Source organism: Trachemys scripta, chromosome 2 (assembly GCF_013100865.1).
Source record: "Trachemys scripta elegans isolate TJP31775 chromosome 2, CAS_Tse_1.0, whole genome shotgun sequence".
Taxonomy (NCBI): Eukaryota; Metazoa; Chordata; order Testudines; family Emydidae; genus Trachemys; species Trachemys scripta.
Genome location: NC_048299.1, coordinates 206,163,264 through 206,181,664, shown reverse-complemented (window position 1 = coordinate 206,181,664; position 18,401 = coordinate 206,163,264). Strand labels below are relative to the sequence as shown.

The following is an 18,401-nucleotide window of genomic DNA, read 5'->3' as shown; positions in this document are numbered from 1 at the left end:
AGCTCGCTCTCTGGGTTAATTAACGACGTGCCCCCTGCAGGAGTGGGGGCTTGGACAGTAGGTAAATGAAGAAGTGAGTACTGGAAGGCAAGCTCTAGCAGGACCGCGAGGAAGGAGGTGAGTGCCCCGCACGTGGAGCTGGGGAAGGCGGGCCGGCGGCGCGGGGCAGCCCTTGCAGCTGGGCGTGGCTGTCCCTTAGTCCGGCGAGGGGGTGATTGTTCTGCCTTCCTCGAGCAGCTCTGCGGGGGTAGAGGCTGGGCTGACTCGGCGTGCGGGGCTCCAGCCTCCGCTGCCCTGGGAGCTCTAGCTATAGAGGGAGCAGTGGGGGAGGGTGCAAAGTTTCTGCTGGGACCTGAGCTCCGGCCGGCGGAGATCCCATGACCAGGGGAGCTCGCAGCTCGGCTTGCGGTAAGTGCCCTCTGCAGTAGGAGGTGGGTATGGGGGCTGCTTGCTGCGTTTGTCCGGGGCGGGAGATAGACACGTTCTCAGCTCAGGTGACTTTCTCTGTGTAGTTATCCATGAAATGCGCTCGACTCTTCCCCACCAGGCTCCCTAAACCTGGGCTCTGCACACAGCGAAATTACCCCGTTCCTGCCTGTGTGCCTGCCACTAGCTCTGCATGGGGCCAGGGTTTGCCGGGAGCTTTGGGACAGCTCGGACGCGGTTCCGATCTTTCTCCCCCATAGAAAATCTCTATTGATCTCTCGAGAGCCTGAGTGGTTCTGCCTGGGGTACCAAAGGATTCAAGGGTGAAATGTCAGTGCTCCTATAATGCAATTTCAGTCCCTTTCCAAGGCTGGAATGAAGGTTTGTTGTTGAGGTTTAAACTAACTTTTTTCCCCCCATCTTGTCTTAAAAGTTATTTAGTTCATTCACATCCGTTTATTTTCAATCTATTTGTGGTGATGGCTTTCACTAGCTGCCCTTGAACTTTTAGGTCCTGATCCAAAGCTTATTTGAGGTCATCAGGGGGAAAATTTCCACAGACTTCAGTGGGTTTTTGGATGAGCCCCATAATAATTTAGTGGGTTTCTCAGTGAATGAAGACATGTAGAGAGGACCTCAGAAACCAGACAATTTATCCAAATCTTTATGTAAACTTACCTTCTGGTTCCTTGAATGATTAAGTAGTATCTTCACATAACTGGTGTTCTATAATACTGTAGATCACATGACAACTTTTGAGTTCAGTTTTGCTGTTTCCCTTACAGTTTTGTTCAGTGTATGCAAATAATGTATATCATTGTCATTTTAAATGTAACTAAATTCTATTATGTATTTTAGTGGCACTCAAGTGGCAACTCAGCAATGAAAAACACTTCAAAAAATCTTCATGGGAATAATAAAGGAAAGTGAGATGGATTGGTTTAGTGGGTTTTTGGGGGGAGAGAAGGGAGCAGAAGGAAGACTTGTTTGGGTTTTTTTAGGGACATCAATGTGTTATGGACAAATTATGTCATTAAGAAGTTAAAGAGACTCTGTAGCTATGTTACTTTATTCTGTGACAAGTGAACTGAGTGGAAAGGTACAAACCTCCTACCTTTCTACTGATTGACTTGGGAGGGGGGGGGCAAATATTGTTGCACAGCAGAAACCTAGAATTCAGGACCTGGGTTCAAAAATAAAAGATTAGGTGGTGTTCCCTGGACAGTTTATTGGGCAGCAGAGTGAGTGATTGGGGCAAAAAGCAAGTCATCTTGGCATATAATACCACTTTGATTCACTGCAGTCAATAAACAAGTTCCCCTATTTGAATGTAGAGAAATTATTAGACAAAAAGCCAAATCTTTTATCTAGTTATATACACACACACTCCAATCCTGCAAATGTTTAAACATGTTTTTGACTTCATGCGTGCTAATCCCATTGCCTAACATTAAGTATTTGTAAAAGTGCTTGCAGGATTGGAGCCTCAGGTGATTTTAAGCAAGCATGTGTCTTTATTACTGCTCTACCTCCCACGTTCCCTCCTATTGTTTATACACATCCTTGTGTCTTGCCATAAATTTAACTGTAAGATCTGCAAGGCAGAGATTAAGCTGTTTGATGATTATTTACAGCATCTACCCAATTCCCCTAATCATGATTGAAGAAGAAAGTACTGCTTTCTTTGCTTATCACTGCCCCCTCTTCCTTTACATAGTCCCTGTAGAAAAGAAGAAAAACCTCATGAAATGAGACAAATAATTTTCTCTCCTGAAATGATTTTTGTTTGTTTACTGATTGATTAATGTGAATTCCTTATATATGAAGCATTTAAGGGGTAGGTGCCATAATACACTGAGACTGCAAAATCGTATCCCAAAGATAGGGTAAATAGGAGCACATAGTTTACCTTCTGTATACCATTCATCCTATACAATATATGGCATGGTATAAAATGCAATAATAACAAGGCATAATTGCTAAAACAGTATTAAGGTTTACACTGTAATAAGAAGTGAAATAGAAAAATGCTAAATATGTGTGCAACTGGGCTGAGCTGAGCTTGCTCTGGTAATGTTTGTATTTGGAATTTCCTGAGTGTTCTTGAAGCCTTAATGTTTTTCAAGCTGTGGGGATTGGAGGGGTTTTGTTTGTGTGGTTTTGCTTGTGTGTGGGTGTTTTTTTAGCTTTACTCTTTCAAGTGACTTGGAATTGTCATTTGAAAATCCATTTTTATTTCAAAGTCCACATCAAATGTGGAACTTTACAACTCAAGATTTTTTTCTTCATCTTGAACTCTATGAAAGTTATGTTGGCTTCCTTACTCACAATATAATATTGCTGGTAATAAGGGTTCTGAAAGCCAAATGATGCCTTCAGTTACATTCGGGTATGACTGTATTACAATTGGTCTAGCAATTTGAAGAAGTGTTGATGTCCGCTTTCTTCTCTGCCCCCCTCATACTTCTGCCTCCACTGGGTTCCCATGCAATCAAAATGGCTGCCATGTACCTGTACTATTTGACTGCTTTACTGCCTTTTAGTTCAATGCCTCTAATTGGCAGTTGTGCAAAAACAATTTTTTTTAAAATCCGGCTCTTGAAGAGAAACATATGCCTGCAACTGAATTGACACCTTGGCGCTAAAGAGACTCCACAGAACATAAAAAGGAGTATGAGCATGAAAGGTGAGAAACAGAAGCCTAAATCATCCAATATGTAAAAGAAATCCTCAAAATTCCTCACTTTTTTTTATATTCCAGGAGAGGTAGGTGATACAAGTCCAATGGCTGAAAGGTGCAAATTTTGAACAACGAAGGTAATTAACACCAAGTGTCACGGTGGATTCTCCATCGCTGGAAACTTTCAAATCAAGATTGGTTCTTTTAGAAACATGTGCTCTTACTGAACTTGAAGCAGTAACTAATTCAGGAGATTACTTATGAATTTATACATATGTATGTAATACTGTTATACAGGAGGCCTGACTAGATGATGATCTATGAACCCCTTAAAATTTGGATCCTTAAACCGGAACCTTTTTTAAATCCGGTATCCTGTTTTGCTTACCCACAGTGCACTCTGTCCACATGCAGCACTTGTTGCAAACTTTGCAGTGTCTGTGAGCTATTGCATCTATCCCAGAGTGCTCAGCTAGGTTCTGGGAGCAGGAAAATTAGCAATGGTGAATAGTGCACATGTTCACAATTTTAATTTGTTCCAATGACTGATAAGAATAGCTCTGTCCAGTATGAGGAACCACGTGTGTTTATGAAGGGTTATTGCTATAACCTTCCACTTTAAGTTGCTATGGTAGAGTGTCAGCACCTTCCTCCCACCTGTGTTCCTGGAGGTCTGGCATATGACCTTTTGAGTTTTCATAGTTGAAAAGGTGAGGAGCTGGATTTCTTTTTCTACTTTTAATTCCTTCAGTAACTTTAGTTCCTTGGTTCTTGTTGCTGAATTAACAGCTTTTTAACTTCTTGTTTCTAGGATACAGAGAAGGAGAGAGGCTGGGCCAGTGTCCAGGACGACATCCCTCCATGGAGGCCAGAAAGTTCTCCCCAGCATGCCACAGCACTACAATGGAGTCACTAAGAGAGACACTGTTCTTTGGGGAAGGCTAGGGAAAAAATGAGTGTGTGCTGGGGGATTATGAAGAGGTAAGTGGCTTCATCTGTGGTATGAGGGGTTGTGATAGCTCTACTAGGTATCTTTCAAGTAATGACTCTGTTCTGTTTTCTGTTTTTAGGAGCGTGTGAGGAACCACTGAGGTAGTGGGTGGATATCTGTGGCAATGACCAGTAAAATAAATGCACAGGGAGTGGATTGTCTCTGTGTCTGTCCATCTCTCTAATGGTTAATCTTCGTCCTTTTCTGTTTTTCAGGAGAATACCAAGGAGAAAGGGGGCGGGGGGAGGGAAGACAGTGTTGCCAAACTTCTGTAGTTTACTATTTTAAGTTTCAGAGTAACAGCCGTGTTAGTCTGTATCCGCAAAAAGAAGAACAGGAGTACTTGTGGCACCTTAGAGACTAACAAATTTATTAGAGCATAAGCTTTCGTGGACTACTATATGCTATATGCATCCGAAGAAGTGGGCTGTAGTCCACGAAAGCTTATGCTCTAATAAATTTGTTAGTCTCTAAGGTGCCACAAGTACTCCTGTTCTTCTTTTTACTATTTTAAGTTTTTCACTCTGTTTCTGTGTTGATTTTGATTTTTGGGGTTGTGAGGTGCAGTTATAGGGAGGTTTGAAAGTAGGAGTTACTCAGCTGCTCTATGCTCTGGCTACCACCAGATTTTCATGTGGACTTGCATGCTAGGAATCAAAAAAGTGATATGAGTGTCAAATATCTCTAGTGCAGACAGAACTGGGAAGTGCCACGTAGTTCCAGGACAAGAGTGTTGCTTAAGGGAAAGAGTGAGGACCGAATAAAGTGGGATTATTTAGAAGTTGTGTCAGGAGCTGCTTTCCCTCATTTCTGTGGGTCCTGGTGCCCAGAGTATTTTACCAGGTGGTACTTATCCTGCAATGGGATGTACTTCTCTGGATTAGACCTAAAATCTGAAGGGAGGAAAAGTAAAATGACTGTATGCTAATGGAGTGGGAGGTTTCTTGATAAAGATGACAATGTTACTAAATACTTTTGGTCTTAAAAGAACTTGAAATATTAAAAGTTAATGAATATGGGCTCACTATAAAATTTCTAAGCTCTCATTTCAAACTCAGTAACTGAAAACTTGTTGCTGATTACCCCTGAAGTTCAGTGCTGAAAACTGATATGTGCACTTCTGTTCTTCTAGCTTTCTGTCTCGCTTATAGATCTGAGCAACATGTGGTTATGTCTCCTAGGCCTCTAATGTCTAAACTTTTTGCTATGTATCTTATGGAATTCCTCCATAACTGCCTTTATTGAAGTCAGTGGGGCAGATTGTGACCCTGTTGATCTGTGCAGGAGGGGTTTGCCACTACCGGGTGAGTGCTGCAGTTGAGGAGTGCTGGTATGGAAATACCGGAAGGGTCATAACATACCAGTCTGGGTCCCCAAAAGGGTGCTGGGATGGCATCCTGGAGCATCCTGGCAGGACTTGAGTATGGTTAGCCAGACTTGGCTCATCCCTCCTTTGTGCAGAAGTGGGGTTTGGGGGCTCCCATGGCACTATCTCACCCATTTCCCCCTCCACCTTTCTTGGATCTTGCAGAGCCCCAAACCTATGTATCCAAGGGTTTGCTTGGAGAGTCAGATTGGGCTGAAGGAAAAGTGGAGTTGGCTTGGGGGGAAAAGGGGCACAAGTCTCTCAGTTGCATTAAAATTACCCCATAACCTCCACTCCCAAGATTGCCTGGAGTAGTTGAGGTCAGGGGGGAGTCCCTGATAGTATATTTCCACTGGAGCCACACGGTCAAGGAATTATGAATAGAGGGTGACCTGGAGTTACAGCTAGTGGGGGCACAGGCTCCTCACAGATGACTCTAACATCAGTGGAGCAAGCTTTGTCATGGGGGAGGAGCAACCCTCCCATCCCCTCAGCAAGCAGTGGGGGCTAATCTCTGAGGTAATCCTTCCAGAGAGTCCCTCTTTGTTGGGGGGAGGGGTTGGGAAGAGTTGTCCCCCTCTTGCAGTTTTTAATGCCAAAGGGGATAATCTGTCACAGTGTCGTTGTGGCTGCTTAAAATGTTCTGCAGTAGATTTGTAGACGCAGAGATTTTATTTTAACTACCGCTCTGATTTTTCATCTATAGATTATAAATCATTGAGTTAACTAAATTGCACTAATTATTCAAGCTAGGCAGTTTTAAAATTGTATAATGTAGCTGTAAGGCTCTGTGCACATAATAGTCTGATCTGTGCTGTCTGAAGTGAAACTTGGCCTAAACATGAACACACACAATTTAAAACAACACATGTAGTGAGCTCTCAATAAGGAGATGATTGTACTGACTTTAATTGATACTGTTCTTGTAAAATGGGTATATTCGTAACATACCGTGACTAATACTAATTTGTGTAATTTCTCTCCCCTGCCCCAGCTTTCTTCCACAAATAAAAAAATATATGGGAGTGCATCATGAGGTTTCGCTAAAGAAAACAATGTGGAATTTACACCATCAACGCAGAAATTGTCCCCCTAGCAAGATGTTTGCTTTTCTTATTAATGGACTACCTTAGTCTGGCATCATCGGAAATAATACTAGATATCTTCCTACATGATTGAACTGTAAGGGTTGTACTGGCAGCATAAGCCATTTGGAGGCACGCTTTCACCTAAGGCGCCTAATAAAGTGTTTCTCGTAACCCCCAAATATTGCATTAATTCCCAAGTAAAGTTTGATTCCAGCCACTCCCATATGATCAGAGTAAAAAGGACTGGAAAGAGAAGCAAGAAAACTGCACATGTTTGGTTGTGAGAGAAATTCCCATTCAGTGCATGTATTCAGGTTGTTTGACTTTATTGTAATAAGACACACACAGCTATGCATCCCCAGTAACTTTACCACAAAGCTCGGTCTGGTAACTGCTAGAGAATAAATTTCTTACCATTATGCATTCAGACTTGCTGAGCATCAAAAAATGTTACTTGTTTTGTTCTGAGTTCTTATCCAAACAAATATCAATGTTATGTAAATAATGCAGCTTTCTGTGGGTGACTGAATTAATTGTTTCTCCTTCTAACCAGAAAGGGATCCCAACTCTGTGAAGCAGGCATGCTTCTATCTTTTTGTCAGCTAATCCTATGGATATGAATATAGCCACTAAAACAAGTGTGCTGAAGTTCAGGTACAGGGAGTGACAACAATAGGTAGGCTTGAGAGCATTGGGAGCACTATGGGGAAAGGGGTTGAATGAGACGAGACTCCTAGTTAAAAGAATGGAGGAGTTGGATCCCACCTCCCGCACCATTCTCTAAGCAGTTCAATGCTCCCTCCTTTATATTCAGCATATTTAGTGTGGTTTCTCCTTCCACCAGTTTCTTACTACCACTCATAGCCAGGCACTATACCTTCTCGGTAGCCAGAAGTGGAAATAGCTTCCATAGTAGGAGATGACAGCTCTGCATGTTAGTTAACCAGAAAGGAATACTATGAAATAAAGCTACTTAATTGCCTTCCTACAGTGTTCCATGTTTGAACTAGTTGTTTCATGACGTATACAAAAAAAATCAGCCAGAGCGTAAGTTCAAAATGGTGTCTGTCACACTTGTGTCTAGGCGTCTACATTATTCATAGGTATAATGCATAAAATGGCAAATATGACATTGAGATATAGCTTAAATTTAAAGTAACAGGTTTGCAAGCACTTTTCAGTGTACTTTACAAAGTATTTTAATTAGGGCTGTCAAGCGATACAAAAATCGCTATTAATCGCACTATTAATCACACTTTCAATAGAAAACCATTTATTTAAATGTTTTTGGATGTTTTCTACATTTTCAAATGTATTGACTTCTATTACAACACAGAATACAAAGTATACAGTGCTCACTTTATATTTTTGATTACAAATATTTGCACTGTAAAAATGATAAAAGAAATCCTATTTTTCAATTCGCCTCATACAAGTACTGTAGTGCAATCTCTTTATCGTGAAAATGTAACTTACAAATGTAGATTTTTTTTTTTGTTACATAACTGCACTCAAAAACAAAACAATGTAAAACTTTAGAGTCTACAAGTCTACTCAGTCTTGTTCAGCCAATTGCTAAGACAAACAAATTTGTTTACATTTACGGGAGATACTGCTGCCTGCTTATTTACCTCATCACCTGAAAGTGAGAACAGGCATTCACACAGCACTTTTGTAGCCTATTTACGTGCCAGATATGCTAAACATTCATATGCCCCTTCATGCTTCGGCCACCATTCCACAAGACATGCTTCCATGCTGATGATGCGCGTTTAAAAAAAAATAATGCATTAATTAAATTTGTGATTGAACTCCTTGGGGGAGAATTGTATGCCTCCTGTTCTGTTTTACCTGCATTCTGCCCTATATTTCATGTTATAGCAGTCTTGGATGATGACCCAGCACATGTTCGTTTTAAGAACACTTTCACAGCAGATTTGACAAAACACAAAAAAAAGGACCAATGTGAGATTTCTAAGGATAGATACAGCACTTGACCCAAGGTTTAAGAATCTGAAATGCCTTCCAAAATCTGAGGGGGAAAAGGTGTGGAGAATGCTTTTAAAAGTCTTAAAAGAGCAACACTCCGATGCAGAAACTACAGAACCCGAATCCCCAAAAAAGAAGATCAACCTTCTGCTGGTGGCATGACTCAGATGATGAAAATGAACATGCGTCGGTCCATTCTGCTTTGGATCGTAATCAAGCAGAACCCATCATCAGCATGGACACATGCATCCTGGAATGGTGGTTGAAGCATTAAGAGACATATGAATCTTTAGCACCTCTGGAACGTAAATATCTTGCGACACCTACTACAACAGTGCCATGTGAACGCCTGTTCTCATTTTCAGGTGACGTAAACAAGACATGGGCAGCATTACCTTCTGCAAATTTTAACCAAACTTGTTTGTCTGAGCGATTAGCTGAAGTAGGACTGAGTTGACTTGTAGAGTTATATACAAAAAATAACTGCATTCAAAAATAAAAGAATGTAAAACTTTAGAACCTACATTTGTAAGTTCAACTTTCATTCTAAAGAGATTGCACTACAGTACTTGTATTAAGTGAATTGAACTATACGATTTCTTTTGTTTTTTTACCATGCAAATATTTGTAATAAAAAAATATAAAGTGAGCACTGTATACTTTGTATTCTGTGTTGTAATAGAAATGTAGAAAAACATCAAAAAATATTTAATAAATTTCAATTGGCATTCTATTGTTTAACAGTGAAGTTAATCATGATTAATTTTTTTAATCGCAGTTAATTTTTGAGTTAACCATGTGAGTTAACTGCGATTAATCAACAGCCCTAATTTTAATGGCACGGAGTTGAAAGGAAAAAATTATACTTGATATAGTATGTTCAACTTCTGAACATCACTTTACTTAACACACATTTAGAACTTACCTATTGTTTATGGGAAACTCATGTTATGTCCATACTAAAATGTTTTGGGTGAAAGATTAAGTTTTCATTCACAGTAAAGTCAAAGTTTATGTATGAAAGCACTGAGTTATTGAAATAGGTTCATATTTTCTCTTTCTTTTTGTGAATCACATGAAGCTCTGCATTTCTCTGGAAATCATATATAATGCTTTGGTCATTCAAGTATGACTTGTTAAATACCTGCTACTTTTTTGTTTCCACAAACATGCACACACTAGGAATAGACTTATTCCTTTAACCGAGCGCTCATTTAAAACAGTGCTTTAGTTGGTTACTCGTGTCCTCTGAAAGCTTAAGTTTTCATTGTATTTTTGCTTTAGTCTGCTAAAAGTGTCTTTTATCAGATATTCATTTACAAGGGCTTCATTGTACCGAATTTCAGAATATTTTTATTTGCTCTGCAATCTAATTTAACATTTACTTCTACATTGTACTCCATTGCTTTCAAAATCCAGCACATTCTAATTCACTTTAAGAAGCTTTACATTTATATTGTACAAAACCTTTTGTACCTTACTTTGAACTCTTAACATCAGCTTTTGAGTGGCAGGTGATGGTTGTTAAACGAACAATTTCCTTCTCCTGTGGCTCTGTGCCATGCAAGAAATAAGAATTTTTCAGTCAAGTTTTGGACTTGATTCTGCTATTAGGGAAGTCAGTGGCAAGACTCAGACATTTAGTCTTTCTCTTCTCCCTCCCCCGTATATTAGTAATGATTGCAAAGTGGCCAGATTCAAAATTCTATTAGTTCTTGTCACTTCAGGCTGGGTTATGTAATCTGATATAGGTTCTTACTGGTAAGGCTACATTTGACCAGCTGTGCAAAGGTGACTGTCTGTCCCTTACTTGCTGTGGAAAGGGTCTTCACACTTGCCTTGGGTAGTCTATAAAAGACTGGACTGGAGCAAGAAGAGGAGCCACAAGATTCTCAACTGCATGGATTTAGTAACGCAACATTCTCCACAACTGCTAGGGAGGCACTATGTCCTTTAGTTTTATAGTTAATAGGATGAAATGACAGATTGTGGGGAGCTGTATGTCAGCTTCTGGACTTGGCTTCAGGTTGTGGGGTTGATTTCCTGTCCCTCCCTTGACTCTCCATATTGTACATTCACAGAGCACGAATACTCTGGCTTTATGTAATGGATTTTTGCCTTCACTCCAGAAAAAAATGATTTCTCTTTGAGATTCATTAGGGAAGTGTCAGTATTATGGAAAAATTGTTAGGGCTATGGACATAAACTCAAGTGTTCCCAGTCCCCCTCGCTTAGTAGCTTATGTAATCATTATGCTTTGTATTTATACAGGTTCTCCTGGAAAAAAAGCCACTTAAGAGATACAGCTAGTTCTTGTGTCCTTTTTTTATTCCAGGTTGCTGTCTCAAAGGAAAGGATGCTAAAGAAGATACAGCTAAATTAAGAACCTATTGAAAAGTGAATCATGCAGCTTTCTGAAAGGAGCTGAAATGCAGCCCTCTGATAGTGTCATGAACCTGAGACAAGTCTTTGTGACTGTATTGATGTTTGGAGTAGCAGGTCTACTCCTCTTCATGTACCTGCAGGCCTGGATTGAAGAACATCCTACAGGTAAAATAGTTTTCTTAACTGTATTGCCTCCATTGCTTTAAGTTGCTGCTTTAAGCTAAAAGAATGATTTGTTGAGAGGGTGTGGTGTGGGTTTTTTATGGGGAGAGGGCAGTGGAATGGGACTCTAACACTCTATACTACAGTGCAGCAATCAGCATATGTATCAAGGAATTGCCCCATGCTATGACTTGCGTTTGTCGAGCAGCTACCTAAGGCCTTGTCTACACTACGGGGGTAAATTGACCTAAGTTACGCAACTCCAGCTACGTGAATAATGTAGCTGGAGTCGACGTAGCTTAGGTCAATTTTCTGCGGTATCTACACTCTCCCATCGACTTACCTTATTCCTCTCGTTCTGGCAGAATACTGGAATCGACAGGAGAGCGATCTGCGGTCGATTTAGCGGGTCTTCACTAGACCCACTAAATCGCCCCTTGGTGCATTGATCGCTGCAGTGTTAATCCCGGTAAGTGTGGATATGCCCTAAATGGTCTGCGTGAAGAAACATAAATGCAGGCAGGAGTGCCACTGTTGTACTTACACATCAGGATCTCCGTAAAACAGATTTTGGCTTTCTCTGAGTTTCATCTGAGTGACATGATGTCTCATGAAGAGAAGGCTTTAAGTCCTCCCTTCCCTTCTCTCCCTTCAACCCTGAGACACCCCCCCCCCCCCCCCCCTTTAAAAAGCAACTCTTTTTATTCCAAACACCTGTATCTCCTTTACAGCACCTCTCTGTTGCTTATTGTCCCCAGTTATGGTCTCTCTTCTAAAAATATGGTCACTTAAATGTTGCTACTAAGTAAAATAATTTGAAACACTTGTGAACATACAGTGCAATTTGAGATTACTCTAATATGGATGTTGAATTTACTCTTCAGCTGGATTTTTTTTTTTTTACTTTATGCTCTGTATATCTGTGGCTTTTTGGCAATGAACTAGCTTGGAGTTTTGGAGAGTCCATAGTTGACAACTATCTTTTGTGTGCTTCTTTAATCTTATCAGTAGCAGCGTGCTGCTACTAAGACAGCTAGAGATTTTTAATCTGCAAATGGCTGTATTTTTTTTGTTTAAAAAAACGTAAAGCATGCTTTCTGCACTCTTCTGAACTGTCACTCTAAGAGTCTTTAGGGACAAATGTTTTTGCTGTAAGCAGAACTGGTTTTAGCCTTTGTAGTGTCCTGCTCAAAATGTACAAGTAGCATGTCTGCATGCAGCGGCTATGTGACTGAAAACTGGCTAGGTTTGAGTTTAGAAGACAGGGCCAGTTCTAGGTACCAGCAAACCAAGCACGTGCTTGAGGCAGCATTCCGGCCATCTTTTTTTTTTTTTTTTTCTTGGGGCGGCAAAAGCCTAGAGCCGGCCCTGGCAGCAGCAGCGCGTTGTGTGCGGGGGCGCCCTGGGGCCGCTGCGATTTGTGTCGGGGAGAAGCGCCCACACCTTGTGGCTAGGATGGGCGGGCTCCGAGTGCCGGACACTCCGGCTGGGGGCCGCCCCGCGGGGCGCACGGAGCTTCCTGTAGGTGCCGCAACCAGGGCCCGAGCCTCCCAGGGGCTGCAGCAGGGCGTCCAGAAGCAGCAGTGGGGACATAGAGGGGACCGGTGCCTGGGGCGCTGCCGTGCGGGGCCCGCTCTCAGGGCTCCACTCCCTCTGGGGCTGCCCTGCCCCGGCTCCTCAGTGCCGCCCCCCCCCTCCCCCCCCCGCTCTACAATCCCGAGTCCCGGCCAGTCCTGGAAGCGGGAGCCCTGGATGGATGGAATCTGTAGTGAGGCGCGGCCCAGGAGCTCTGTTGCTTACCCCGACCCTGCCAGCGCCGGACTGGCTGGAGGCGAGGGGGGAGCGGGCGGAGTCAGCACTGGTGGAGGGAGCCCAGGGCTGGGGCGGCAGGGGATGCGGGTGGGGTGGGGTGAGGGTGAGAGCCCAGGGCTGTGGCGGCAGGGGGTGTGGGTGGGGGAGGGCACTGGTGGGGGTGAGAGCCCAGGGCTGGGGCGGCAGAGGGGGGGTGGGGGGAGTCCAGGGCTGGGGTGTGGGGCAGCAAAAAATTTTTTTGCTTGGGGTGGCAAAAAACTTAGAGCCGGCCTGTTAGAAGACTTTCTGCTCCTACAACACTGAACTTTCAATTTCTTAGTATATCTTACTTGAAGCCTAGTAAATTGCTGGAGCATCTGCTAAACTTCACATTCTTGCTAATATAAATGTTCTACTCTGGCTTCAAAGGCTCTTCTAGTTGTGGTGTTACATGCCTCCTAACCAGACCTGGATTTTTGTAGGGAAGCAAAAAAACGACATGCTCATTAGCACTCTGTGCCCTACTAGGTTACAGGTTGGATATTTACTTCCACTCTTATCATTTCTTTCCTCGTTAGAATACAGTCTTTGCTATCTCTCCTCTTCCTCCAAGTGCTCATGTATTCTCTCACTGGACCTAACTCCACATTCTTCTATGGCTTGATCTCACTCACTCACCAGCCCCTCACATCTTTGATTTTTCAACAGTGCTGTGACTCCCACAGTCGCCTTATGAGTGTCCTCTTGACCTGGTCTTTCCCAAGCACCTCTGTGTCCACTCTGATTTAGCTTTTCACACTTGCTCTGTCACTCACACCTCTAAGGACACCCAGTTTTGAAAGTGACTCGCTGATCTCAAATCTTTCCTGAGCCATCTGTTGAATCAGTGATCTCCGCTTCCAACTCTAACATGTACTCTGCTCCTCTTTCCCACTGCTCTGTGCACCTGGAATCATCTTCTTGCTCTCTGTTCATGCTTGTGTATAGCAAGGAAAGGGGAAGAATAGCAGCTAAAGGGGTCTCAGAAGCAGAGCTACCAGCTTCTTTCAGGAGCCACCTCCTCTGGTTTGCCAGAAGGGACAGTCTGATAAGCCTGAGCAGGTGCATCATACTAAGTGTCTTCAGTAAGAGAGGATGAAGGCCTCCCAGAGGGTGAGGGTAAGCATGCCCCCCACACTTTTTTTAGCTTACTAGAGCACTGTTGCCTGGTGTGCTGGACTGAACTGAGCAGAGAGTGGGGGATCAGACCTGTATGGGGTAGCACAGCACTTGAGGCATCAGTGCCTGAAGGGTTCCCTGCATGGCTGCAGGCCTTACCTGGTCAGAACTTCCATTGAAGCCAACACGTATGCAACAGCCTTGAAGTCTGGCCTTTTATGTGATGTCAGTGTGAGTTTTGCCTGAGTAAGGATTGCTGGGTTTGGCCCATTCTCCATGCCATCTGATGTATTTCAGAGAAAACATCAAGTATTGTGGCATGAATTGAAAGCTGAGGGGTGAAAACATTATCTACCAGTTATTTCTTAATGTTTGTAGTGGGGCAGCTCCCCCACTCCCGCAGAAAAAGGGTTAAAGTCAGTCCTGGGAGAAGGTTGTGACTGAGAGCTGCTAAGCTGGGCTGCTTGGGGAAGTGGCCACAGCTGGGCCTCGCCCCAATCAGGCCACAGCTGGCCTGCATAAAAAGGCTGTGAACCAAAGGCCCAAAAGAGACTCTCTCCAGGCTGGGAGAGAGCAGGGCCTGGCTGCCTGCAGAAAGGGTACTGAGAGTGAAGCAGGGCTGGGGAGAGCCAGAGGAGCAGGGGAGCTCCAGGCTGGCACCTCCCTAGGCTGTAGGGCCTGGTCTAAGGCCCATAGAGGTACTGGGAGGCAGAGGAAGGTAGTGGGTCCAAACCCCCTTGCCTGTGATCAGTGGCTTTTATACTGCAGTCTGCCCCAGGGAGCGGGGGCTTGGTGATGACTGGCAGTAGCCCAGACTGAGGCAAGGTGGATTAGAGGGTTGGGGGATTTCCCATAGAAACTGGTGGGGGGTATTGCCAGGGGGCAGCCCCAGGGTAAAGGGGCACCAGGGTCCGGAAGGGACACGGGGCTAGCTACAAGTGGGAGACTGGCCTGCAGAGGGTGCCCAGGCTGGAAGAGAGCTAATTCTCAATGACCAGCAGGAGGCATCGCAGGGGGTGAGTCCCGTACCTTTATATTGTTGTTTAAATTTAAAGTCCCTGTGAATAATAGCTCAGATATGTGGTTGAGAGACAGACGGCCTTATGCCTGGGCCACTTCCTACCTTGGCTTTTGTTCCTCCGTCAGTGCCACTGGTCTGTTTCTGGATTCCTTCTGGAGTTCTCTATGCTCTGCCTCTATTAGTGGCAGTCCTTCGTTCCTGGCCTTCGTAGGGTAAAGGGCTTATGGAGGCTCAGCAGTGGGGCCTGGTCTCTGCCACATGGAGTCCCAGCAGCTTCTTTTCAGGAGCTTGTAGTGCAGGACTCTGCACTCAGACTGAGCTGAGCTGCTCCCTTTTGAGCCCCACCTCCAATGTGAGCAGACAAGTGACTGTGGCTAGGCAGGGCCTTCTGGGCCCAGAGCTGTTCACCAGGGTGTATGAGCATCACACTCTTGCACACCAGCCCTGCAAAGTTACCACAGCACACCAGCATTCCAAAACATACAGTTAGGATCCTTAACTCCAAAATTTCTCCTCTTAGTTGGTGTTTGGCTCCTGACATGACTTAATGTGGCTTAGTCAGTAAGTACAGCTGGCTGAAGACTACAAAATAATTTTGTAAATAGATGCTGTAAGTTTGGCAGCTTGGTTTCATTGTTTTTTTTTTTTTTTTTTTTTAATGGGGTTATATTGTTTGGCAAATATTCCGATGGGTGCTTGGTAGTCATGAAAACACACATGAATGCTGAATTTTCTTGGACTTCAGAATGAATGATTCATCTCAAAAGTTATGCCATATCCCCTCTCCTGGAGCACCACTAGTTCCTGAGGATGGAAAAGTCCACTTATGCCTCCCTCCTTGGTGACTTTGTAACTCACCTGGGATAAATCTGGGTTCTCTATACACTTCTCTCCTTCCCTTCTAGAGCATCAGAGGAGCTGTGTCCCCTCCTGCAGCAGTTAACTTTCTTCTCGCCAACTCCCTCTCTGTTTGGGCTCAGCACTAAAGCTGATCAAAACAATTCTGCCAAAACATTTTTATAAGAATTTGCCAATTAGTCAAAATCAAAATGTTTCACTGAGATGGTTCAACTTCCACAAATTTCCACCTGAACCAAGGCAGAGTTCCATCACAAGAGCATCTGGTTTCCTGTCAGCTCGCTCACCCAGCAGCACACCAAATGGACTGCCTAGGACCTGGGGCTTGATTCCCTTTTATGGAGACTTCTGAGATTTTTGGCTTCTCATTCAAAATCTGAACAAAATCAGATTTCAAAATATTGATTTCCTCTGCAAAATAGAACAGCTTTTTCTGCCTAGCTCTACCCATCACTCATTCCTGGGTAGTCTCAATCATATGCAGGCTACCCGGGGCATGTCAGTCAGGCTCCTTGCTCCTACAGACTGTTCATGTTTCAGCCAGGTTAATAGGCAGATCCTTAAGAGCAGGTTTCTCCAGTCCTTATCTGGAACCTCCAAATAGCAGGGGGATACATACCTAACATGTCATATTTAGTATTTCTCATTTGTTAAGCTTTTATTAAAAGTCAATCTAATCAGGGAACAGAAAGAAGCAGTATCACGTGACTTAGATGACCAGTCACACACCATGAACTGCCAAAGCAAACAATTCATGAATAAGCCTTTGTGTGAAATTTGACCACATAAACTAGTCTGTGACTACCTAATATACTTGTAGAAACTGGGATCAGTGTGCAAAAAGGGGCCAACTTATCAACAGACATTGGCAATGAATAATTTTAACCAGCTTCTTTTTAGTAAGCTTGAAATACTTCTATAATAGGAGTCTTGGGTAGCTTATAGGGATAATTTTGTGTCTGTCTATCTTACAAACTCAGCAGGAGCAAAACAGTACTACAGTCTAGTCAACTCTTTTCCAGTTACTGGTTGAAATGCCCCATTTCTCCTGAGGCTGCCCTTCTGGGAGTATTCAGTATTTATCCCTGTTGTCTAAATACCCACTGTGCATAATTTTTATCGATCCAATAATCGCTTGAAGCAGAGAGAGCGGATTTAAAGGGATCAGTAAATGCCATTTTGAGGGAAGTTATAGTGCTATTGGAAAATCTCCCAGAGAGAACAGGATATAAGTGGATGAATTTCACTCTATAGATCAAAACAGAGTTGGCTTTTTCTCTCTCAAATGTATGTCTGCTGAAGGGAGATTGTACAGTGCTTTTCTACTCCTGTATTTGGCAAATATCTGTATCAAGGGTAGAGTTTGATACTTTGCATTGTAACCGTGTTATGAGTAAAAATACATGAAATGCCATACTGGATCAGAGCAGTATTCTACGTTCATTAGGTATATCTCCAGCAGCAGCAGCCAAGACCAGATATTTCAGAAAAAAGTGTAAAAAATCCCCATAATGAACAGAACAACCATGTCCCTTGAGGGGGAAATTGCATCTGAACTCCAGGCATCTATTGGTTGACCACTATCCTGAAACCTTTCTTCTAACTCTATATTTAACTGTACGATAACTGGGCATGCATTATCTCTATAAATATTTAGTCCTCTTAGACCTTACTATGCTATTTTCCTCGTATTGTGGTGGAGTTGATTGTGTTCTAAATTATTGATTTTAATTTCCTTATCTTATACAGCAAGAACAAAGTAATCTGAGTGCCTTGCTGGCTTTCTCAATGCCATTTATCCAATATGTGCGTAAATATGGCAAGTGAAATCTATGGACGTGGGTGGTCCTAAGCACCTGTATTCTAGCTTCAGTTCTTACTATTCTGGATAGTTATCCGTTCTTGTGAAGTTGAATGGGGGGAAAATAGCTAATACGTGACAGGAGGTGGGATATCAATCTTTAAATACACTGTAGAATTATCAGGCACATGATTTCTTTTGTTCAATTTGAACTGAACAGATGTTTTTGAAACAGGCACCTACAGCTTTGCTGCAGTATTGGGACGGGATTTAACTGAATTGTTTTTCATTCCTTTTTTCCCCCCTGGATGATTGTCTGCCAGTTTCATTGTCCTCAATGTAACCTCTTTGCCAGAGTTGAATCTGGAGCATATATTGAAACAGTGTGACATCTTCAAATCACTTTCCTGTTTTTCATACACTTGAAGCAAAAAAAATGGATGGGATCTAGAAATCAAAGCAGTCAAATTTGCTGTACGTTTTTGTGTGAAGCCTTTGGTGGCTGATCTGAAAGGGGATATCTATTAATTGACTGCACTGCTGATTGCACAATAGGCCAATATAATGTGTACTGATTAACTTATTTATGATTCTGAAACAAAAAGTGAACTTTGTTATTGGCAGCCAGTGTAGTATCAATGCCCCGTAACGGCCCAGGTTTGACTTTTATAACAATTCTTAGTTT

General features: G+C 42.9%; 1 protein-coding gene across 2 annotated transcripts in view; it reads left to right on the top strand.

Moving 5' to 3' along the window:
- Positions 1 to 217: 217 nt before the first annotated feature.
- The window catches only part of CHST9 (carbohydrate sulfotransferase 9), a 125,921-nt gene continuing 107,737 nt past the window's right edge, over positions 218 to 18,401 (top strand). The window contains exons 1-2 of one of the 2 annotated variants that reach the window (XM_034762809.1): positions 218 to 408; positions 10,876 to 11,090. In XM_034762809.1, coding sequence (XP_034618700.1) covers positions 10,970 to 11,090 — 121 coding nt within the window. In that variant the 5' untranslated portion in view covers positions 218 to 408; positions 10,876 to 10,969. Of the gene's footprint in view, positions 409 to 10,875; positions 11,091 to 18,401 lie in introns of those variants that run through there. The other variant, XM_034762812.1, reaches the window with a different exon arrangement.